The sequence below is a fragment of the Pelodiscus sinensis genome, chromosome 6 (assembly GCF_049634645.1).
Source record: "Pelodiscus sinensis isolate JC-2024 chromosome 6, ASM4963464v1, whole genome shotgun sequence".
Taxonomy (NCBI): Eukaryota; Metazoa; Chordata; order Testudines; family Trionychidae; genus Pelodiscus; species Pelodiscus sinensis.
In genome coordinates this window covers 31,686,165-31,710,800 of record NC_134716.1, presented here as the reverse complement: position 1 = coordinate 31,710,800, position 24,636 = coordinate 31,686,165, and the positions used below count along the sequence as shown (strand labels likewise).

Below are 24,636 nucleotides of genomic sequence, written 5' to 3'. Positions count from 1 at the left end.
TAACTGAGATTAGCCCTTCATTTAGCAATAGTCTAATGTACTTTTGAACTAGAAAGCCAGATTCTGCTACCCTTACTGTGACTAGCACCTCATTCTCCAAGGAATCCTATTCAAATCTGTAGAAGTTTGAGGGGCTGGGGGTGGTGTAAGTTAAGGTATCAGAATCTGGTCCTTAGTATGAAAACTCTGTGTTTCACACATTTCAGTACAGAGCATAGAATTAATAGGTTGTCACAGTTTGGAAGCATAACACTGGATCTGTTTTGAGTCTGTCATATTTGTCTGCAGCATCCATGTAAATGTATATATTTAAGGGCTTCTGTTTTTTTCATAATAGATACATGAGTGCTTATGTTTACAAGCCAGTAAATCCGCAATAACAAATCAATGAGCACAAGCAAAAGAAGTGTAAAGAATCAACAATTTATAAAATAATACATAATAAAATAGTATTAAAATAAGAAAAATAGTTGCAATAATGTCCTTTTCAGCTATTCCATGCATACATGAAGGGAAAGAGAGAGGAACAAGAAATACAATAATAAATATAATTACATCTCTATAAAAAGCTAAATTCTGGTTACTGTACAATTGTAACTAGTATACATTTCTGTCTCTCATCTTTTTGTTACACATAGTACAGCTTGATTTTGTAACACTGATGTACAAATGTATGCCATTAAAATGCATTTTAAGTAAAGCTCCAATATCATTTCTTCCTGTGGAAACTGAGGCATACTTGAAGGAGAAAAATGTTTCCTCCTCTATTGCTTGTGTATCTTTCAGCTGGTACAGTACTGGAAAGATCATCTGTGAGGATTTAGTTTGTACCTGTCACTCATTGCAGCATCACCTATATTTAATAACAGGATCTATTTTATCATTGTGTATTACACCTTTTAGTATTCACACCCAGACAAGATTTTATTGGTTGTGCACAAAAAATGGCTGAAACAACTTAGAAAAGAGCCACAATTTTTCTCAAGAGGCTGCATGGAAACATTTTGTCCGCAGAAGAAGGATGGGATCAGAAACTAATCGCAGAGATTTTCACTGGAAGACTCCCTTTTCATAAATGGCTTTCTTGCAAGCCCAGAGCTTCCCTGGAAGTTGCCTTTCAGTACAGCGAGAGTGACACCTATTGAGAAGAGAGTTCAGGGGCTGCAAAGATTCATCTCTTTCAGTTAGGCAAGAGGAAGCCGAAATATTAGCAAACAAAGTTTGCAAAGTTTCCAAACAACATGGGAGAAAGAGGCTTTGATCTCTCTCCGGTTACAGTGGGGGAACTAGTCCCCCCTTACTGCTTATGTAAATTCCCCTCTTCCTGCGTGATCTGGACCAGTCAAAAGAAGGATTTCTAATTCAGGTGACAGCTACATTCAGACGGAGGGATGAATTTCAAGCCACTTCCTGAGGGTTCATTATATTCCCTGTAAAATTGCAGTGGGCTTGGACCCTTGCCAGAATAACCAAACCGGAGAGGGCGGGGGGGGGGGGAGCGCTTGATGGGGCGGCATGCTTAGACAGCTCGGAGTTATTCGGCTCACAAGGTTTACATACAGCCTAAGCCTTTCTCTAGGCAGGGTAAGTCAGTAGTTGAACACGCCCACTTGGTCAATTTCAATGAGGAAGGTAAAATGCGGAAGTTTCCGCCCAGAACTGACAGATGCAACTCACTCTTTAGCCCCTGGTATGATACACTGCAAAAGCGCCCTAAGTGGAAATTACCAGCCTTTCCTTTCCTAAGGATCTTTACATCGGAGGGAGGCTGCCAAGCATGGCCACATTACCCACCGCTGACAGGAGGGCATTTGCCCTGAAAATCAACAGGTAAGAGGCTTTTACTGACCTCCACACTTTCCCTAGCAGCGCTGGGGAAGGCAGCTCCTCCGTTCTGCATGTGAAGAGGGGGATGATTCCGGTGTGGGAGTCCTGGTCTAAACGAGACCCCGGGCGTGGAGCCATCTGCGTGCCCCTGATAACTGCAGAGTTCTGCCAACGTTTCCTCACTGTGGAGGGAGGCTCCTGCTGGGTGGTTTAGGTTTAAAGCGTGTGTCTCAGGCTCTCTTCATGGATTTTGCTTTATATCAGACAGTTAACACCTCACATTTTAAAGTCCCTCTCTGGAGTACAAGTATCCTGACTTGGCACAGCAGTATCCTTGGCTAGATTCAGTTTGCTTGGTTTTTTTTCTCCTAAAGAAGTTCACTCTAAAAATCCCCTCCCTGGGAGGAAAAAAGTCCCGATCATTGGTGCGTGTGATGGTTCTGCATTCACTGGGTTTATTTTTCTGACAGGTAGGAAATGTCAACTGCCCCCACGTGATGGTTACTAAGGTTTAATTGTTTTGTCTAGCCCCAAGTCTGTTTGTAAACTGTGCTCCACACATACAAGGTTGAGGCTTAATATATATGAGATTACTTTCTTCTTCAGATGCAATAGCTTAAATGATGTTATGGATATGATAATATGGTTGCAACACAAGTCTGAGAGAGGGGTAGCCATGTTATTCTGTAACTTCAGTGGTCCTGTGGCACCTTACAGACTAACAAAAATATACATAGTATCATGAACTTTCCTGGGCAAAACCCACTTCCTCAGAGATGAGCTAGTTTTGGCAGCCCATGAAAGCTCATGATGCTAAATATTTTTGTTAGTCTGCAAGGTGCACAGGACTACAGGTTGTCTTGCAACACAAGGTTTTCCTTCATAGGCAGTTTGTATTAATAAGACAATTAGCATTTTTCTCACATTTTCCTTTTCTGCTGCTTTATATTATGAATCACCAGAGAATTTAAAATGAAATGTTATTTTAAATTTAGCCTATTAAGATTAACCTTAAACTCCCATTGTCATCTCTTACAGCTAATCTTTCAATCTAACGGAGTTTAAACAGTGGACTTTTCTCATAGAAAAGTGCTGACTGTTCAGCTGGTGTGTTTATTATGTAGCATTAAGAAATCAAGGCATTGATGGTTTTTGAGTAAGAAAATACAGTGTGTCTTTTGTACAGCCTAATTATCTCAGTCCAAGCCCCTCAGTTCCAGGTAGTTGGTTTGAAAAACAAATTAATTGAGTTTTCATATATGTCTAAGAACAAACAGGATAGTATTTTATTACTGACATTGAGCAAGTCCATTTCTGTGCCATAAAAAAACCCAAAACCTCACCACTTCAGCAATTTGTTGAAAGAAATGGAATTTATAGTCATTAAGGGAAAACAATTACATTATCAAAACATATGCCTTTCCCATGATAATTTTCCCAAACAAATTGCACATCTTTTTTCCTTTCCAAACCCATCAACAGTTCTTTTCAAGTTTTCAATTCTCCACAAACATTTGGATTTATATTGAGAGATTTTCAAAGGGAGGGTTTAACCCAGCAATCTTTTCTTTGGCAAAATTCCCATTGACTTCAGGAGGAACTCTGAGTAAGGAGTGCAGGACTGGAATGAACAGCAGTTTCTCTGCCTTTAGGGCCAGATTCACCAATTACTCTGATTACTTTTTCCTGCTCTAGTAATGTTTATGTTGCTCTGTATTGCCAAAGCATACCAATAAAACTGGCCTTCTGCATTATCTATCCAAGCCTCCTGTAACATTGGCTAAAGATAAAAACTGGGAAATTAGACCAATCATTTTGTTTTCCTTTTACATTTGTCTTAGGGTTTGCAGTGTCAATGTTGAATGTTTGTGTAGTGAAACAAAGATTTAAATACACCATGTTCTCAAGCTAGGATTATAATTTAACAATAATTAGATTTATTTTAAGAATATCATTCAGAAGTGGCTCTGTTCTATAGAGATGATGTATAAGAAAAGGAAAAATATTGATAAAGGTTGTATATATTCTCTGGTAGAAATTTTTAGACCACTCTTCAAAAAGTTACAGATGGATGTTATATGGACCAAATCTTATTTGCACTGTTCATGTGAAGTATCCCATAGACAGTAGCACTTGTCTATGGTCTTCAGCAAAAACAAACTTCATTCACAGCAGCAATATTTACTTGTTTGGTTTTTTAAAGAAACACTGTCAAGATAAGTCATTGCTAAAACAAAAGGAAAAACTATTTAGCAAGATCAGACTAACACGGCTACCTCTCTATTACGATTCAAGATAAGTCTTGGTAAATCAATGGGCTAATTCTTCAGCCTCTGCACCAGAGAACACACTCCAGCCCTGGAAGTCTAATCTTCTTTCTTCAGGGTTTTGGTTTTATTTCTTGAAAATCAAACCATTTAAACACAAATTCAGTTTGCCAATTGTCTCCTTTCCCCTTGGAGTAGGAGAAGAGATTAGGCAAGCCTCTCTTCTCATTCCTAGCCTGCTCCCTGCAGGATTACAATGGACAGCACAGCTGCCTGAGAATCCTATAAACTGGGTTCTTTCCCTTGTCCCAGTGTCTCCTGCAGGAGCCTACCTATTTCCCTGCAGCTCAGAGCTCTCTCCTCTCCTGTGCCCTCACTTCTCCTCTCATCCTCTCCTATGAGCAATAGGGTAGCTGCTCTATTCCCCCATCATTTGTCCTCTTTGAAAAATCAGTTCTGGAAAGAGAAAGAGGGGCTCCTGCTACAGACCTCCCCACCCCCCAAGCCTGGGAGAGGGGATTAGAGAACCTCAAATACACAGGAGAAGCAGAGGTGAGGCTGAGGGGGTAGAACTGATGGGTCTGGGATGGGGGAGAGAGGATTGGTGGAGGGCAGGAGAACAGGCAGATGTGATGTCACTTTCATTTTTGTAGAAAGTGATTGGTATCCCCAGCTGCCACCACTATTTAAGCACTGCTTAGGAGCCCTAGTTAAGAATCAGGACCCAATTCTGCTAGATGCTGTACAAATGGAACAAACAGATGATCCTTGTCTCCAAAGAGTTTGATTTCAGCACCAGATGTCCCCCAGATGATCAGTCATGGATGGTGGTACACCCAGTGGCCTTTTGTTAAAGGGCCAGCCACCTTCTTACTGTCATGTTAAAAGAGTTCTTTACCTGTAAATATCATCTTTGGTCATTAACATTTTAAAAATATTAACATTTCATTTCACATCACACTATTTAGATTGCATATTAAATATTTCCTTCACTCAGCTTTTAATTTTTGCTCTTCGCTCATTTTTACAGTGAAAATAGATGTGTTCATTTTATAGTCAATTTCACTTCTTGGATTTTGGGCACTGTAATACGTTTGAGTGGCAAACATTGCAGGGGAACAGTTACCACATTACAAGCAATGTTTATTTTTATTCATATCTTAAAATACCTTCAAACTTGCAAGCTTTACATGTAGGGTGTATACATAGCCATGCCTTCCTGTCACTGTTACCCTAATCTTCTCTCCCTCCCTCCCTTTGTTTGCTTCTTACACCAGCCAGTTGCATCCTGTGTGGTCTATGCTCCAACTACTTGAGCAAGTGTTTAACAACAATCATGTGAGCAGTCTCTCTGATTTTAATGGGACTATTCACATGCACAGAATTGGTCATGCTGACAGATACATGCAACTTTGATTGTAACTTTTCAGGCCATGGACTCTCTTATTGTGTTGGTTCCCTGGCCAAAACAATAAACTTCTGGTCTGGTCACAGTTATACTACAAATAATACTAGTAAAAACTAAAATGAACATAAATAAACACAAAAATCAATTAATCTTCACATTTGTAAATTCTCTTTGAACAAAACTTAACTCTGAGGTCAGACAAACACTAAATAGAGGTTCTTTTTAAAATTTCAATTTAGCTTTCTGTACATAGGTAAAGCTAACAATGGAAGGGATAACCTAGGTTAAATCTCACCAGCAAATCTTTATTAATAAACGTCTCAGTGCTATTGAGGGCCCAATTCTGCATTCCCTGGGAATTTTAGGTGTGTAAGGAATACAGAATCAAGGACACCGTATGATCATTTCTGTTGTATCAAATATGTACTACACTTAGAGATCATAAAAGGGCTGAGCTGGTGAATACACTTGTGTATGTGACTATATCTATTTTGAAGTTGTGTTTTATATGCAAAAGCAATAAATGCTGGGGGAGAAAAACTGAACAGAAAACTAGCCATCAGTGCTGAAGGTGTAACACCTAATAACTGAGCAACTGATAGTGTGTTTTTCAGAGATATAACATTATGAATTTAAATTAGGATAATTTGACTCAACAGTGGTTTTGGATACACATAGATAACATTCACAGAAGAGAATGTAAGTGTATCTATTTGTATTGCTTTCATTTAGTTAATGTAGTTTACTCTTTTATCTTGATCTTCTACTTTACATCCACTATGATATTTATTTATTTATTAATCTGGGGGGGAAAAAAGTCTGTGCCAAAGGGCACTCTTCCAGAACTCTGGACACATCAACATATATCTGACAACTCTACTACACAGAAGTTACAAAACCTAAAACCATTCAAAGCCACAGGGCTCCTTTTTCTGACCACGTTCCATTTTGTCATCAGTCATGTGACCTGTACTACTTACTATTGTCTCCACACGTTCCAATCAAATAGAAATCCCATTCTCTCTTGCCTCAGCCTTTCATCAATAGCTACACATTACAGTCTTTATAATATTTTTCCAATTTCCATTATTTCCTGTCAGGGTTCTTTCTAAAATAACTCAGTAAGATCACAGTCGCTGAACAAAATTAGCTTTTCCCGTTCTGTTTTTATGAATGTATTTGTTTATACAATTATTTAGATCATGCCATGCCCACCAAAAATACCCAGGAATGCGTACAAACATTAAAAACAATCAATAACTATGGTCAGCAGTGGGCTGCAAAAAATCAGAACCCTTCCCAGGCTGGTTTAATTGTAGTGCTTTCCTCTAGCTAGTGTGGGTAACAATAGCAGTGAAGTTATGGCAGGAAGGACCCTGCCATGGGCCAGCAACCTGTATGAACAGTGGGCTTGTACTCGGGAAGCTAGACCATGACAGCATGTCCTTGCCACACCTGTTACCCATACCAGCTAAACTAAAGTGAGTGTGGCTATTCCTGTCATATTGTAATCACACCTTCATTTGCAGGGTAGACCTATCCAAACCCACCTAACCCAATGAAAAGGTTACACCTAGCTAACATAAAAAAGCCAGGTTGAACAGGTATGTTTTACATTGCTTTCCAAAGTTTATCAGGATTAAATGAAAGGACACAGATATTTCTCTGAGAGTATGTCTACACTACAGTGTTATTTCAAAATATCTTATTTAGAAATAGTTATTTCAAAATAAGATATTTTGAAATAACGCGTCTACACACAAAATGCATTTCAAAATAGCATTTTGCTATTTTGAAATAGTGCGTCCACACTGACTGGACTCTGAATCACATTTAAGGGTGGCCGGAACCAGTTCCGGCAGGGCACCAGGTCAGGACTTACTGTATGGGGCTGCTGCCTGTGGCTATCTGAGGTCCATAGGCATGTGCAGCACATTTCATTAGGGTGTGCACCCAGGGAATTTCATTTTTTATTTTTTTTAAAGGCAAACATTTATTGAATACTCAATCATGAAAGACATTATTTTTATTCATCAAACAAGCTAAAGAAACTAAAACTTAACTAAACTTAATTTATTTTAAAATTAACAACTAAACTTTACTTAAAAGAGCGTATCATGCAATTAAATTAAAACACAAAGCCACTATTTTTTTGAGACATTAGGGTGTGGCTGGGCACACCCGGCACACCCCCTGCGCATGCCTATGCTGAGGTCTGTGCTTAAAGGGACCCCCCCCTCCCCGACAGCCAGTTCTCAGGTTTCCCTGCTTGTGCTTCATTCCTCCCTCACATTCTTCCACTTACCCCTCCCTAACATCAAATAAAATACATGTATTTTCATGAACACAAACTCTCTTTATTTAACAAAACTGGGGGGGAGGGGAATGAAACTCTGGTGAGACTGGGGAAAGGAGGCAGGAGAGGAGAGAAGAGAGGGTGGGAGAGAGGAGGGGGAAACCTAGGAGGAGGGAGCTGAAAGGGGGAAGCAAGGAGAAGAAGGGGGAGGGGAAGCTCAAGGCTCAGGGTTGAGGGTCTTGCAGGACCAACTTGATTTTCATGCAAACCTGCTCCTGGGTTTTCATGTGACCTTTGGTGGCCAGGCTGGCAGCTATCCTGCCATAGACGGCCGTGTTCCTCCGTCTAGTGCGGAGATCATGGACGTTGGGGGCATCCCCCCAAACCTGAATAAGGTCCATGATATCTACCCTGGACCAGGAAGGCACCCACCTTCTCTGGGCCCTGGCAGGCTCCTGGGAGCTGGCAGACTGCTCTTGGGGAGCGGTGGAGGGCTGGCTGCCAGTGGCTTGCTGGCACATGTTTTGGGGCCACTGGGTCAGGGGAAGTGACTGCTGGCTCTGGGCTGGCAGGCTTGGAGCTGGCACAGGCACTGTGGCCAGAGTCAACCCCTTTAAGGGCTCCGGGGAATGGGGAGGGAGAGGAGTATTCTTGGTTGAGGCTAGAGTGCCCACCAGGGCACCCTGGGAAGGCTGGAGGCCCCCTATTACGATATAAGTGTCTACACAGCACTTATTTCGAAATAGCTATTTCGAATTTGGCGTTATTTCTCGTGGAATGAGGTTTACCAAATTAAAAATAAGTGCTCCGCTATTTTGAATTAATTTTGAAATAGCGGTTTGGCTTTGTAGACGCTAGGAAAGTTATTTCGAAATAACGGCTGCTATTTCGAAATAACTTTGCTGCATAGACATACCCTAAGAATGTGAGTTAATTCAAAATAATCAGAAGTTAGGGACATCAAGAGCACGACAGCCTATTAAAATGGCAGAGATGGGGAATGCGGGGAAGATTGTCTCAGAAATAGGACAGAATGCATCCAGTATGCACTAATAGGTGTACCCTACTTCTGGGTTCCTGGCATGGACATTTTGGACTGGATTGCAGAAAGCCATTTATTATATTGATAAGAACAAGGTAGTAATTATCTGCAAGTAAAAAAGATGTACCTATGTATTATATCACAACTTCTGCTGCTTAGGCCAAGCTATTTCTTGTGAGGAATTTGTATTTTTGCAATGAGATTTCAGTTAACACAATTACAAAAAGATTCTTTGCTTTTGGGAAGTGACGAAAATCACAATGTATATTAAGGGTACCTTAATCTATGTGTTATAAAGATCTAAAACTATTAAAAGATGTTTAATAAATTGTTAGGTTAATAGGCTGGTTATATCCACGGCTTATAATAACCTTAATATCATCTACTGATGTTCTTATAGCCATCTCTAACACATGCTACTCGTGTATGTAGCATGCTTATAACATCAATTAATCATTTGTGAATCCTTTATGAACATAAATGTACTGTTAATATAAAGCATGACGCTTTAACATTATCTCAGTTACTTATATTGGCATGGAAGTGATAGGATAAATAACCTCTTTTACTGTTTATCAAATCTAATACATTAGTCGCACAAACAAGTCAAAGCAGAATTTTTAAAAGGTTTGTGCAGGATTGAGTCCTCATCATATGAGTTTTATCCAGTGGAACTAATCATGGAAGCAAGATGACTTAAGTGACCAAGGATTTGCAAGATCATGCCCCTAGTTAGTTGAAAAGGCATTCAAATGTTAATACATTTGAATTTGTTTGAAATCTATTCCTTAAATCTACTATATATTTGAGAGGGTTTGTCTATCTGTCTGTTCAAGAACTCCTCCTAAATGGTAAGATCTAGGACCGCCACATTCTTTTTATCATAACTTAAAGCAACATAAAAGTTTGGTTGTGCCAGGAAAATGAGATGTGCCTGAAATGGGATTGCTTCTCATAAAACCATGCAGAAAAGAAACAGAATCATAAGGCAGGTGAAAGGGGCTGGCTGGGGGGCACCCTCCCCGGTCTGGGACTGACCCAGCCCCAAGCCACTCCCCTGCCAGGTGCCTTTTAGGGAGAGCAGGAGGGGCTAAAGCTCCCCTTCCCATATTCCTATGGATACATGGCTGGCTGATCCCCTTTGTCAGGGAGCAAGGGGAAAGTGCACAGTTTGCCCCCTGCGCTTTCCAGCCATAGAAAGGAATGCAGCAGACCAGCTGTGCACTTTGCTCTTGCTCCCTGACAGGGACAGGAAGGGGAAGAGCAAGCAGCCTGGTATGAATCTCAGTTGGGCTTTGGCCCTCCCCTATGCTTCCCCCTATACACACTGCTAGCCTCCTTCCCAGAGCCCCTCCTCAACCCCCCATCCCTCCCTGACTCCTGCCCCCCAACACCACCAGCCCCTTGCTCTGAGCTCCTCCTTAAGGACCAGAACAACACCAGGTAAATGTGCTAGTACTGATTACAGAAGCTTAGAAAATCATTATTGAACCCTTTTTTAAAACAGATTTTCCTTTTTGTGAGCCTAATCTTTGCTACTAGAATGATAACAAATAGAGTCTAAAGTTGCCTGTTGTTATCGGAACAGACTGCTTTTCACACGCTACATCTGTAATATAATAATAATAATAATACAGTGTTTCTAATAGTATAATAGTGTGTATTTGTCATGTGCATCTTCTACCACTAATAACATATTAAGAATAAAATAAGATTTATATCAGTTTCATATTGCATATGCAATAACCGTTCTGTTAGAAGTTTCCTTCATTAGAAAGGCCAATTTTGATTAGACTTTTAAATATTATGAGGCTGAGGCTGTAAATCAATAAAATTACTCAGAATTCCCTGTGCAGAGAGGCTGCAGAAATAGATACATATGCTGGCTGTTAAATACTGAGCATGCTATTATTCTTATTTTAGATCCTTTTGTCTCAGCCATAGGGATTCTTCACAAACTATCCTAGGAATATTGGTTAAAAGGAATTGTGTACTACTATTTCTTTTTCATTCATTTTTACTTTTCTTTAATTATTTCCTTCTTTTTTCACTAGGGCTATTGGAAACTTTTCCCAAGAGGGGAAAAGATGCATTTCCCTGTGTGTGTCATTGGTAGAGATGCCAGACAGTTCTTAATAGCGACTCAATTTCCCCCCCAGTTATTTAGTAAAAACTAACTCTTGCAAGCCTTATTCATGTGCACATCTTCATGAAAAGCCATATCTTTCCCCTTCCTCATAGCAAACCTGTGAAAGGACCTTTTGCTTTCATGGTTTGGTGTCCTGGAATCTTCTGGGTTTGTATTTATACAGGGACCAAATTATGCGTGGTCTTTATGTTGATATGCAGATGGGAGACAGCGCAAAACAAAAGACGAGTTGCCTAAATGTCTTTGAGGATCTGGGCCTAATCCACTCTCTTGTCACATAGTATTCAGAAGTGCCAGTTGCAATTGGATTACTTGCACATTACTTGTACATCCCGCTTGTTCCCTCCCTACTGCCCCAAGGGATCATAGTACTGGTGAAGAGGCACTGGGACCAATCCACCCCCACTATGCCCCACTTAGAGCTGCTGGCTAACTGCATGTGGGCGAGTAAGGTCCACCCCAGGACATGCCTCTGTGTGCCTGCACTTGCTGCCCACTGAGGCAGACTCAGTCCCTTGGGATCTTCCTGGGGAAGAGTACTGCTTTGCACCTCCCCTGCTCCAAGGGAGGGATGTGCCGTAGGGAGGATTGAGCTTTAGGTAATTTCACCACTGAGGGAGTCAGGAACATTGTACTAAGTTAAGTGATGGATCGAGTCCAATGTAAATAGCTTTATAGATAACACAGCCAGCTTTTCAGCTGTCTGTCACATTATTGTTTCATCAGCTCCAGAGATAAAGTGTGTTTCCAAATGGCTAGGGAACTTAGTATGAGGCCCCAGAGCTTTTCAATTTTTTAAACCCCTATTTAAGCATAGTTTACATTTGGTTGAGGCACAATTTGACTGGCCACCATGGAGGGATCGAAACCATGTCTTACAAATAGGATTAAAAGCTCCTGTTTTGGCTTGGATCTCTATTTTGGGCTAATGCACGTGTCAAGGCTGTTCCCCACTCTGGCATGATGAATGCAGAAGTTGGGGGCCTGCAAGAGCACTCCAAAACCTTGCCTTTACAGGCTCTGGTACAAAAACTTCCCTCCACAAAATCCTAATACCCAGATTTTGGGGGACTGCTGCCACCATCAAGTGCTTTGAACCCGAAAATAAAAAAACCCAAACACTTCAAATCAACCCCAGGAGTACCCACCCAAAGCTCTTTCCCCCCAAAAGATCTTGAAAAAGAAGAGAGAAAAACAAGCTGCAGTGTCTGCTAGCTGAATCCTCAGTCAGAGGCATGCAGACACCCACACAGACCGACCTTCCAGGACACAAGAATCAACCAATACCAGTTAATTAGAAAAAAGAAACAATCTTTTATTATTAAAACAAAACTGCAGTTGCAAGCATACTAAAATGACTAGATAGAAAGAGCCTCCATTACAATAGATACTCAGGAAAAGTTTCTTGGCTGAAGACTTAGTTACAAAAGAAAAAAAAATTAGCTAGTTCAGACATCATTTCCAAACCCCCAAACAAGGAAAACAATAAACCCTGATGGACAATTTAAACTTTTCCCTAATTACACATTGTAAGACGTACATTCTTGGAGAGAGAAGCATCTCTCATCTCCCTCAATAACTGGGAGAAACTGCTCTAGGTCTCAAACAAAGGAGAGAGAAAAGCCCCTCTTTTCTATTTTGAAATTCCTACCTACATTGTTGTTGGCTGACCACTGGATACCTTGGCTAGGAGACATTAGTTAACCCCTTATTCACCTGGTGCTGGTCAGCACTCCTGATTATAACAGCACGTTTCAGACTCAGGGTTTGACCCCATTCACATGGCACAGCAAACCATGTTATTACCCTGTTCCACCACAACCAAACTAAAACCATAAATGTAATTTGTAAGCCTTGTGCCTAAGAGCCTTGTGTCCGGAAAGGCTAAGTCTACACTGCAAGGTTTTTGTGCAAAAATGGCCGTTTTTGTGCAAAAACCTGCGGAGCATCCACACCTCGAATGTGCTTTTGCGCAAGTAAATCAGCAGTAAAACGGCAGAACAGAGGGCTTTTGCTGGTGTAGGTAAACCTCCTTCTATGAGGCATAACTCCCTTTTGCACTACAGCTATTGCATAAAAAGGCAAGTGTGGACGCTCCAGAAACCCCTATGGGAAAAAGCACAGGAGCTTTCTTGCTCAAGAGTGTCCATGCAGTGTGGACGCTCTCTTGCACAAACGCACATTGCTTTTATGATGTGCTTTGAGGTGTGGACGTGCTTTTCCGCAAGAAGTTTTTGCGCAAAAACTCTTGCGCAAAAGGATTCTTGCTCAAGAAACCTGCAGTGTAGACGTAGCCCAAAAGAACAGTGTTATACTTTTTCCCCCTCTTTTAGTATGGTTAGGAAAAGACAATTCTGTAACAATGTTAAGGAACAAACTTTTAGCCCGTGTTTTAGTCTGTAGCCTATTACATTTTATACTCTGGAAATAAAATGCATAATATGGAGGTCCCTAGCTCTGACAATGAACTGTGCAAGACCATGTTTCTTTATGTAGTGTAGATGGGCTCCAAGGTGGGAGCAAGCTATGGAACAAGTGCAGAATAGTATTTCTAAATAATGCAAATATTATTTCAAGATTATGCCATAGTCCCAGCAGATTAATTCAGATAATAATATTGAAAGAAATCTCTGTAAGTATCTTTCTTCTGATCACAGATGTGCTTATTTGGGGCAAGATTCTGGCCTTTATAGCCAAAAGCATATTAAAGAAGTAACTTCACCGGAGGAAATTTGGTTGAGTCTGTTGATTTTAAAGACCACACTGTAGGCAAACATAAGCAGAATGCATGTATGTCACAGGACAAGATAGGCATTCTTATGGTTTCATGTACAAGGGGTTAAAAAGTTCTCTATCAGATGGCTGATCTAAGGCGGACTATAACAGGAAATTAGAGGGGCAGTTCAGAAAGCTAAATAAAATGATTTTTGCTGCCAAGCGAGTTGCATCCTTTTGAGTAAATAAAGGGAGCCCGGAAGTAAAGGATTGACATGTTTTACCTTCTCTGGCTGGTGAATCTGCCCATATCCAAAGAAGAAGGTGTGAGAACAGCTGTTGACATTAGTCAGTAATCTGGCATATGGCCCCACCCCGTACAGCCATATAATCAGTGAAAAATACCAGGAGCAGCAAATGCAGGCTCCATAATTCAGTTCTACTATAGCATCTGAAGAAGCTACTACAGAAAGAGCTGCTCTTAGCATAAGAAGAGCCATGTGATCAGAAAGCCATTGAGGTTCAAGAAGTAACAGTCATTTCTGACAAATATTAAGTAAGGATCAGAATAATTGTCATCTGCCATGGACTGAGAAAATCCAATTAATTGAATTTGTTTTTTTTTTAAGGAAGAGATAATCAGTGAAATCCCTGTTATGCAATAGGAGCATTATCCTTTTCAGTGATCCATGGCAGAGGACCAGGGGCAGGAAATACAATGTAGTCTCTGACCAACAAAACTCTGTGTCTCAGCATTATGACAGTTTATTGGAACAGTTAGAATTACTTACCATATTTCCTCCTCAACTACAAGTTTTCTGGTGTAAAAAACCCCCCACACTTTAGACTATCATCACTAATGAAGAAAATATCCCCTGGAAAGGGTTTAATTGATAATGTGCCCATTTTCATGCTTCCCATCAAAAATATAACTACAGTACAATAAGCCCAAACCAAAACTTTGGATCGTGTCCTGAAACGTTGCACAAATTCAAATCCAAAATCTGCAGGTTTTCTTCTTAGGCCTTTTGGAGAAAAAATAGGGTTACCAATTTTGTTTAGATATATTCCTGGAGATTTCATCACATGATGCAATCTTTAATTCAAGATTAGTCTTTAATTTCTGGAGATTCCAGACCAATCCTGGAAGGTTGGCAACATTAAGAAAAAAACCAGTCTCATGTGAGGGCTTTGTTTTTATGTTGGGAGACTGTTTGTACAGCCTTTCTAAGGAGCAAGTAAATTGCTCCACCGTGCAACCCACAACTGCATGATGTAATGCAAAGTGTTTCCTCATCCCTTTCAGAGACGCCTACATGCTGACAACTTCTCAGATAGCAGGAGAAAGTGGCATGCTGGAGGGAGAGTCAGAGCAAAGGATTAACTGGAGATACTTTGCATGTTTCTATTCTCAGGATGGTTATTATGGAATCTTTAGGAGTCTGGCATTTACTTTATTCACAGACTATTTGAATGACTTAAAATTCATAGCCCAACTCTGCCAGAACTGCCAAGATTTATCTGGTTTGGTATCAATCCCTATAAACCCACGGAATTGTATATGATTTCCACGCAAAGTAACAAAAATCCTGGGCCAGGTTCACTTGAAATTCAGATGGAATTTGCCAGAAGATTAAAATATCACATTGAAGTTTTGTGTTTAGAAAAATATCCCAAGTAAAGTCCCCTTACCTGTTAAGGGGGTTGTTTCAGGATTTGTAACTAAGGAATGTCTCTTCTTTAAGTCAAAATCTGCTCTTTTCTATAATCATGATTGAGTTCAACAGATCTCACTTGCCATAGAAATACGCAAAACTGTTTCTAAGGGTGTGGCAAATATGCACAAGGTTTAACTTTTTATAACTGTCTTGATGCCAAGAACTGCTCTGGAGGAAATCCTTTCTCAGCTTAGATATAACACAAGTAGGCACAGCACCACTTCTTCCTCTGTGGTCTTTTCATCATCAGTTGCTCTGCTGCTTGTATGAAATGTCTTCTTTTTGAATAACTTTTGTGTCTAGGTTAGAAATTAAGGAACCACTCATTCCTTCTAGACTTCAGTAATCATGTGCTGTCGCTCAGCCAGGATGTGTGTGTTAGTATTTTTCCTTATAGTGCAGATAAACTTGACTGGATAGAATATATTTTAGACCAATTACTATATATATAATCTGTGTTTGGTATCAAACTTAACAACAACAGCCAAAAACCCTCACCCAAAACATGTCTTGAAAGTAAAATTAAACATGAGTCCAGACTTTCCCAAAGCTTGAAAGTACTCACATGGGGGGGGGAGGGGGGTTGTGTTATCTTTGTACTAGAAGATTTACCTGGCATTGCTTGGATCCTTAACTCAATTAATTTTTGTTTTTCTTTATTTAAATCATTGTCTTGAGTGGGGATGGGGATGAGGGTTTGGGTTCAGTATGCAGGCTTTTCCGGGGAGGGAGGAGTACCCCAGCTTTCTCTCACTGCAGCAGGTTGGGGCCAGGTGAGAAGTGCCTCTGTAGGAGGTAGTCATGTAGGCAAAGGAACGCAAAGCCTTCTCAAAACTGCCTATGCGCCTGACCACCTGACCACCTAAGGCTGGGGCTGCTGCCGGGGAAGGCTAGGACTGCAGTGCAGCAGCCTGGCTTCCCACAGCCACTCAGGAGGGGTGGGGCCGCAGCAAGGCAGCCCGGCCATCGGGGGAGGATGGGACTGTGGGGTGACAGCCTGGCTTCCCAGAGCCACTGGGGAGGGATGGGACCATGGCTTGGCAGCCTGGCTGCTGGGGAGGGAGTGGGCTGCGGTGTGGCAGCCCGGCTTCCCCAGTCTCTAGGGAGGCTTGGCTGGGCCCACAGCACAGCAGTCCCAGTTCTTCATGTGGCCTGGAAGGATTGGGCTGGGAGTAGGTGGGACTTGGCTCCAGGAACAGAACCTCGAGGAGCAGGGGCAAGGCTGGGGCTTGCCTTCCCCAGCTGGGCTTTCACCCGCTGTCCATGAGTGCCTCTCCTTGTGTGCTATAGCTCCAGAGGGCACAGCCTGAGAAGGGGTGCATGTCCTCCATCTCGGGCAGGTCCAAGTTCATCTGCCCCCTGCGCTCCACAGCCAGAGTGAGGAACGGAGCAAACTGTACACTCTCCCCTCGCGGAACAGACAACAATGTTCCTGTATGAAGGGGGTGGGGAGCTTCAGACCCCACACCCTCCTTAAAGGGTGCCTGGAGGGTGGGAGGCTTGGGGTTAGGGCAGTCCCAGATGGGGGAAGTGCACCCCCAGCCAGCCCCTTTCACCTGCCTGATGATTGTCTCTTTTCTGTGTGGTTTTCTGCATCCCCATACTTCAGCCTTTTTCCCTCCCCACCCACCCACAAACCCTGACCATGCTTTAAGTTATGCTAAGAGGAAGCTGCATACCAAATTTGGTGGTCCGAGCTCTTACAGCTTAGGACAGTGGTGGGCAACCTGCAGCCTATTTACTATTGTCCAGGTGCAGGGTTGCCAACTTCTGCTGGTTTCTGTCCACCTACGGGTTTTTTTCCTACCAGTGTTACTAAAGCAAAGGCACGTGAAGTGAGGTGCGTTCTGGTGGCACTCATTGACTGTGAGAGCCGTGCACGCTCTGTACATTAAATCAAAGTGCTGCTATGGTTCAGTCGGCACGTCCTGTAAATTCTAGCTAGGCAAGTGTAGTTAGCAAAACTTCCCTATCCCGGGAGACTGCCATGCTTATGACAATCTTGTGGTCCACTGAGGTCCCCAGCCTAGGTTGTTCATCACTGGTTTAGGAGGAGTTCTAGAACAAACAGATTAACAAAAAGTCTCAGAGGGGTCGCCATGTTAGTCTTAACTTTAAAAACAAGTAGTCCTGTGGCACGTTAGAGACTAACAAAAATATACAGTATTCAATATACAGCTTTCGTGGGTAAGACCTATTTCATCAGATGGGCAGACAGACTTGTTCATTCATCTACAGACAAACTCTGTCAAATACAGAGTAGATGGAAATATAATAAACTGCTAGTAAAAATGTGTGCAAATATTGAATTTTTATGTTCTAATGACATTTCCAGAGTCCTCAGATACAACACATATTACAATCTGTTTTTAACAACTTGCTTGTAAACTTAGGGCCAAATTCTGCAGGTGTTCTCATTCATAGGAACATTCCATATTACTTCAGTTTGTGAAGAAATCATAAGTGCTGCCATGACTTGTGTAAATGTCAAAATCAAAGTTCACATAAACCATAATGCGAGAGAGATTGGCCTCTATGGCTGGGTATGTTTCAAAAATGCAGTGTCTCAGAGACATTATCTTCAGAAATAACAAAAATAATCCAACAATATAAAACCTTATGTTTATTAATATTTAATGTTCCTCTATTAGATTGTAAACTCTTTGGGACAGGAGCTTTTGTCTTTCTATATGTATATACAGCACCTTGCGCAACCCCAATCCTGATTGTTACCTTTGGTACTACTGCAGCACAACTGTTAAATCATCATTAATCGTCAGCATCACAGGCAATCCACAACCAATAGTGATTGTGTAGCCTTTAAATATGTTCATATTCCATGGTGCTGGGCATGATGTAAATGACACATTTGACAAACTGAGAATCAAGTTTTACTTTATGTTCCAGTTACATACCTGCTTCTCACTAACTTTTAGTGACTGAGCAGCAGGCTTTCACCCTCTTGTCTGTTTTTCAAATGTCCAAACAACAATGATAAAAGCAACAGTCTAAATTTGGGGAAATTTATTTTGTTTATAACAGTAGCCAATCCTATTTCAATGTCATCCTGTGTTTAAAGCCACAGGGGGAAACAAATGTAGCAGCAGCACCTTCCAAACTAGAACTGAATCATGGATAAGGAAGCAACGGTAAAGCTATGAGCCACAGGAAATCTGTATAAAGACCAAAAACGTGTCAACAGAAACATCACAACAGGGATCCAATCATGCCATTCTGAAACAAGTTGCAAAGTGCTCCAAAAATGCCACAACTTCAAATACACAAAATCCTATGTCCTTGGGGAACAACGGTCAAAGCCCAGCAGGGTCAAACCACGAATAATGTTTTTTCCAACTCCTACTATTAATCTGTGCAACAGCGGATTTGTATGAGATGTCCCTGTGGCTTTTGAAATGGCCTTGGTGCTATTACACCCATAAAGATCCATCAGTTTCATTAATATGAATGGCATTGTGACTTCCTCCAAAAATGCCAGCTGTAAAAGAAACATGATACAGAATGGGAGGAAAGGTCCCTTCCCTTCCAGAGAAACATTTCTAGCTATGCATCTTTAATTAGCAGCAAAAAAATAAAGACTTATTTCCATTGGCCAATATTCATTGCCTTATTTATGATCTGACTTATTAATCACCTCTATGTTTTAATTCTAGTCTTCCTCCCCACAAGGATAAGGTGAGGAAGAGAGGAAGGAAATAGTTTCAAACTGTAAACTCACTTGTAAATTTTACGAAGTTGCTTTTATTTCAGTAGCCCTTTGTTAATGCAGTCCTTGGATTTGCTTTGAATTTTTTTTTAATTATATAGTTTTTGTATTTGTCTTGTAAATAAACAGTGAGTGGAACTGTCTTGTGCTTCTGCTGGATGCAAGACTGAATAGCAAGAGTAAGAAGTGCAAAACTATATTTTGTGCCCTATTATGGGATGATATTTATTTTAAACTCAGATGAAGTTGTGAGCTGGAATCAAATGGCCTTGTATTCACTTTATAATAATCTCGTTGGTATATGTTTCTGGATTGATAGGAAGCTGTAGACATTACAAATATCCAACAAATTTAAAAAGAGCATATTGAGCCTGCGTGTAAATGAAGGCACAAATATCTTAGAAGTTGTTTGATAGAACAGCTGAGGACTCATCCTTTTGATTTGATTAAATGATGCTGCTCTTTTACAGAAAGCAATTTAAACAGCTCACCAAACCTAAAGATGTGCCCTACCTGTAAAGTTTCACTTTGGATTCAGATCCAACTTTCCTATAGGATATGCACATTTAGGGGTTTAATTCAGTCTCATATTCAAAAATGCATTAAAAGAACTTTTGGTCAACCAGCATGAGAGAACCCAGAAGCAAGCACTGAATAATAAGATTTGGTCAGATTGGATTCATTTCTCTGGTACAGACGACCTCTGCATACAATGTGGCTGTGTCTAGACTTGACAGCTGTCTACACTGGCCGCTTGAATTTCCGCAAGAACACTGACTTTCTACTGTCTGAAATCAGTGCTTCTTGCGGAAATACTATGCTGCTCCCGTTCGGGCAAAAGTCCTTTTGCGCAAAGCTTTTGCGCAAAAGGGCCAGTGTAAACAGCTCAGATTTCTTTTGCGCAAAAAAGCCCCGATTGCGAAAATGGCAATCGGGGCTTTTTTGCGCAAAAGCGCGTCTAGATTGGCACAGACACTTTTCCGCAAAAAGTGCTTCTGCGGAAAAGCGTCCGTGCCAATCTAGACGCTCTTTTCCGCAAATGCTTTTAACAGAAAATTTTTCCGTTAAAAGCATTTGCGGAAAATCATGCCAGTCTAGACGTAGCCTGTGTGTTTACAGTTTTCAGCCACATTGGGATAACAGACAAGCTTTATTAAACACAGATCCCATTTTTTTCAAACAAAAATAATTTTCCATTCAGAATTAATGCTACTTGAAATCATTCATGCATGATCTACTTGGGTCCAATTTCATTTTTACATTTACTTTTCCAAGTTCACTTCATGTATTTACAGGCAGTTTTAGTATAGCAGTACATTCAGTAACATTTTCAAGTTTCATATAGCTTCTTGTTTTCCAGGAACTGGTCACATGAAAATTATAGCTGAAATGTAAATACATTAAATGCATTCCTTGGCTGTTTTCTCCCCTCTACACCCAGCAAGTAATAACAAGATCGGGAGGCAAAGTAAAATGTCTTTCTATACATTTAATACCTTAAACACAGAAGCCAACTAGCTAGCAGTGCATGCACAATCAAATCTCTTATATAACCCAATATCCTTTGTACTTGATCCACAGACCATGATTTTAAAAAAACACAAGCACAGGGACCAAGGTGACCGAATCCTGAGTCTTCAATTTGTTTATGTGTCAGGGAAATATGGTTGTCCTTTCCTCCCCACTGCCAGACATGGTTAATTTTAAAATTAATTTGTGAATATGTTGTGTTCCTCTCCGTGAAGGCCAGGTAGCTAAACACAAGGGCTTAAAAATCCTGTGTGCTTTGAATGACTGGCATGTCTAACCAGGGATGTAAATGAAAATTGGCCTCCTGTCCAAGTTTCCTACCAACTAGCCGATAACATAAAGTTGAGGATGATGTTCTGCCCCAGAGTTCAACATACATTTCTGCACATTCTGATGCACCCTATTCTGACTTTGGGAAGATGCTTCATGACTGTCCGGAACTTAACATTCAGTTGTCCAGTCTGGAATTTTTGTTCCCTTATGAAGCAGGGTGTTTCTTACCTTGATAGACCCTCAATCAGCCCATTACAGGGTGCAGAGGCCCTACCCAAGCACACAAAGAATTAACTGCTAGTCCAGCTCAACCACATCTGTCAAGAATGAGGTAATGAAGCACAGCTGTGCTACCTGGAGACTAAATTAGAAATTTAGAGGAAAACACGGGAACTCTGATCCTTTCATCGGTAGTATGAAGGAGAAAGAATCTCCGAGATAATTTCTGTGCTTGGGAGCTAAACAGCTGGGTTGGAATCTGACCTGTTGTGGTTTGTTTATTTTTCTGTTTACTTATTTCTCTAGCAGATTTTTTGTGTTGTTTGTTGCACCCAGAGAACTTTTAAACCTGAGAATAAAGGCACAGAAGAATTATTGTAGTAAATGTTTTGCTTTGTCACTTTGGGTGTGTCTAGACTACAGGTTTTTTTCGGAAAAATAAGTGGCCTTTTCTTGAAAAACTTCCCGTGTCTAGACTGCTGCCGCGTTCTTTTGAAAGTAAATCGAAAGAACACGGCAGTTTTTTAGACCATGGAAAACCTCGTTTTACGAGGAAGAATGCCTTTTTTTGAAAGTGCTCTTTCGAAAAAAGGCGCTATGTAATGCAAACTGTGCTTTTTCAAAAGAGAGCATCCAGACTGCCTGGATGCTCTCTTTTGAAAAAGCGGCCTGCTTTTTCGAAAGTACTGGTTACAGTCTAGATGCTCTTTTTCGAAAGAAGCTTTTTCGAAAGTATCTTTCAAAGAAGCCTCTTTTGAAGGAGGCTTGCAGACTAGACGTAGCCTTTTAGACCAGCAGGCCCATTCCTCAAACTAACAAAGGTTTAACATAAAATTAAGCATAACTCAATGTGATTGTGTTTTTATAGAAAATCATAACTGGAAGCTTAATCACTAACCTAATTAATGTTCTGTCTCTGGTGTCCTCATCCTGCAATGAACTCTGCACTGGCAGAACTCTCTGAATTTGGTCCCTAAGTTTAATTCCACTTTAGTACCCTTCTGTCTGTAACCATGGTTGCCATACTGGTTTAGGAGTATTATACAAACTGTACATTTTGTTTAGAAGAGGAGTTGGGAGGGGGGAAGAAGGGAAACTATCACGTCACAACTATATGGAGCTGTTTGGAAAAACTGCGGTACAATTGCATATACCTACTTAGCCATCAAAGTGTCCCTGGGAAAATTCACCTGCTTTAGGAGGGGGGACTGCTCCAGCCCCCTAAGGGCAGCCTCACATGTGGGAGGCCAAAAGGTGGCATAAGGCTACCTTTTCTTCTCCCGCCCTCCTTTTTCCTTGTGGGTTGTGCCTACCAAAGAATGCTACATGGAATCCAAACACAAGGGGAATTTCACCACTGAATTTAGTGACAGCAGAATCAAGCCATATGACATTTTCTCTACACTCAGTTGTCTCACTGAGTACTACAAAAAACAAGTAAGAGCACTGCATTGATACTGACATATCTGTATGTTTGGACTTCAGTTCTGATTTTAGAAATGCTTAGAGGCTGCAAGCGGTCCTGGAAATGGTTCAACACGTGGACCACATGTACAGGGCCCAATGGAACTGAATTTGTGTATATCGAAGGGTCATATTTGCCCCTTGTTTTCAGTGAGTGTCTTTGTAAATCTAGCTAGTGAAGAGAGTTTGTTTGCAAAAACACGATTTTTACCATCTAGTACCTTTATCCTAGTGCACAATATTTTAAATTTAGTAGATACAGCTAACTTAGTAAATGAAACATGAGAAATACTACATCAGTATCTAAAATTTATTAAATTGAACTGAACTTTACTTATTCAACATCCCATAAATGTAAGCAATTTTATCTTCAGTATTGTGGTGTTCCTTTTCAAACTTATTTCTTCGGTCAGATATTGAAAAATAGGTGAGGTCAAATTCATTGCCTCTTGTAAGGAGCATATGTAACCCAGACACCTACATCTACACTGCAGCCACTTGTGCAAGAACTTTTTGCGCAAGAGAGCGTCCACACTGCCATGGATGCTCTTGCGCAAGAAAGCTCTGATTGCCATTTACAGAATAGCCATTAGAGCACCTGTGCTTTTTCTGATAGAGGTTTCTTTCACAAGAAACCCCTGTTGTCCATCCACTCATGCCTTTTTGTGTACTTTTTCTTGCGCAAAAATGCGCTTGTAGTGTGGATGCTCCACGAGTTTTTGCATAAAAATGGCTGGTTTTGCGCAAAAACTCTGCACTGTAGACATAGCCCCAGTGTGGTTCACTTTAGGTGTGTAGGTTACACATAGTTCCTTTGAAAGCTATGGAGTTGCATCTGCTTACAGCAGATGGTGAGTTGGGGTGCAGGCCTGTGTGCCTCTTTTCCCTTTTGGAGCACAGAACAATACTTTGTTCTAGGGACCCACCACCCCACAGCAGCATAATATAGAGCCATGTTATCCTCTCATCTAGAGTGGCATCTGGTTTGGTGAAACATTTAGCCATAGTCGACCAGCAGATGAATGCTGCGGCAACTTCAATTAATATCAATGAAACTCATATAGTATGCTTCACAGGGAAGAATCTGGCCCATTCCCTTCAAAGAAAAATCCTGTGTTCAGAATTATTTCATGTTGTGACAGTCACATGATCCGAAGTTACTTGTGGTGGGAGATGAACTGGAAGAAAATCGATTTAGTATACAGTTCTTGTTCTCTTTTTAAAAGTCCTCTACAATAGCTTAAACACACCAGAGACAGGAAAACCACGGGTTTCCCCCACGTGCCTTCTCACTGATGTTTTTAAAATACAGTACCTATTTCTCTTTAAGAAATTTTCTGTTTCAGCTTTAAGAATCCCTCCACATTTTGGCTTGTCAAAACCTAGTGGTGCCAATACTGAGTAAGAACAGTTTTTTTTCTGTGATGGTTCTTCTTCCTGTTCTTGTGGCTTTACAGCCTTGTGGTGCCAATACTTAATAAGAACATGGTTTTTTTTCCGAGATGTCTCTTCTTCCTGCTCCTTAGCAGTATTTTGGCTTTTCAGGGCTGCTTTTGCAGTGGCTGCAAAGGTTGCTGCTTTTAGAGCCAAGAAAAGTCTTAGTCACATTTGACAAGGGCCCTGAATGATCAATTGCTTCACAGGAAGCTGGGGACTGGAGAAGAGGGAGGAGAAGGTGCAGGTTGAACAAGGTAGTGCCATGATATTGGGTCTGATAAACCTGATTATCTGATGGCTGAAGGACCTAAAAATGCTCACTAGCATTGGAAAAAGGAATGCTGGGGAGAAGAGAGTCACTTCATCATAATGTTTCCCTAACCCCATGCAGGTTGTCCCATGTATCACAGAATTCTTCTCATTCTCCTCCACTGGGAAACTGGACTCCATAATTTCCTTTAAACTTGAAATCTGGTCCAAAGCAATTATGCTGTTTAAAGTAAAGTCAGACCCTCCTTTAACACACAAACATATCCCTACCCCAAGAAAAGCCTTTTATAACTGGAA

General features: G+C 41.0%; 1 protein-coding gene across 1 annotated transcript in view; it reads left to right on the top strand.

Annotated features, from left to right (window-relative positions):
- Nucleotides 1-1,643: 1,643 nt before the first annotated feature.
- The window catches only part of DOCK8 (dedicator of cytokinesis 8), a 148,774-nt gene continuing 125,781 nt past the window's right edge, over nt 1,644-24,636 (top strand). The window contains exon 1 of the mRNA XM_075931670.1: nt 1,644-1,830. Coding sequence (XP_075787785.1) covers nt 1,778-1,830 — 53 coding nt within the window. The 5' untranslated portion in view covers nt 1,644-1,777. The remainder of the gene's footprint in view (nt 1,831-24,636) is intronic.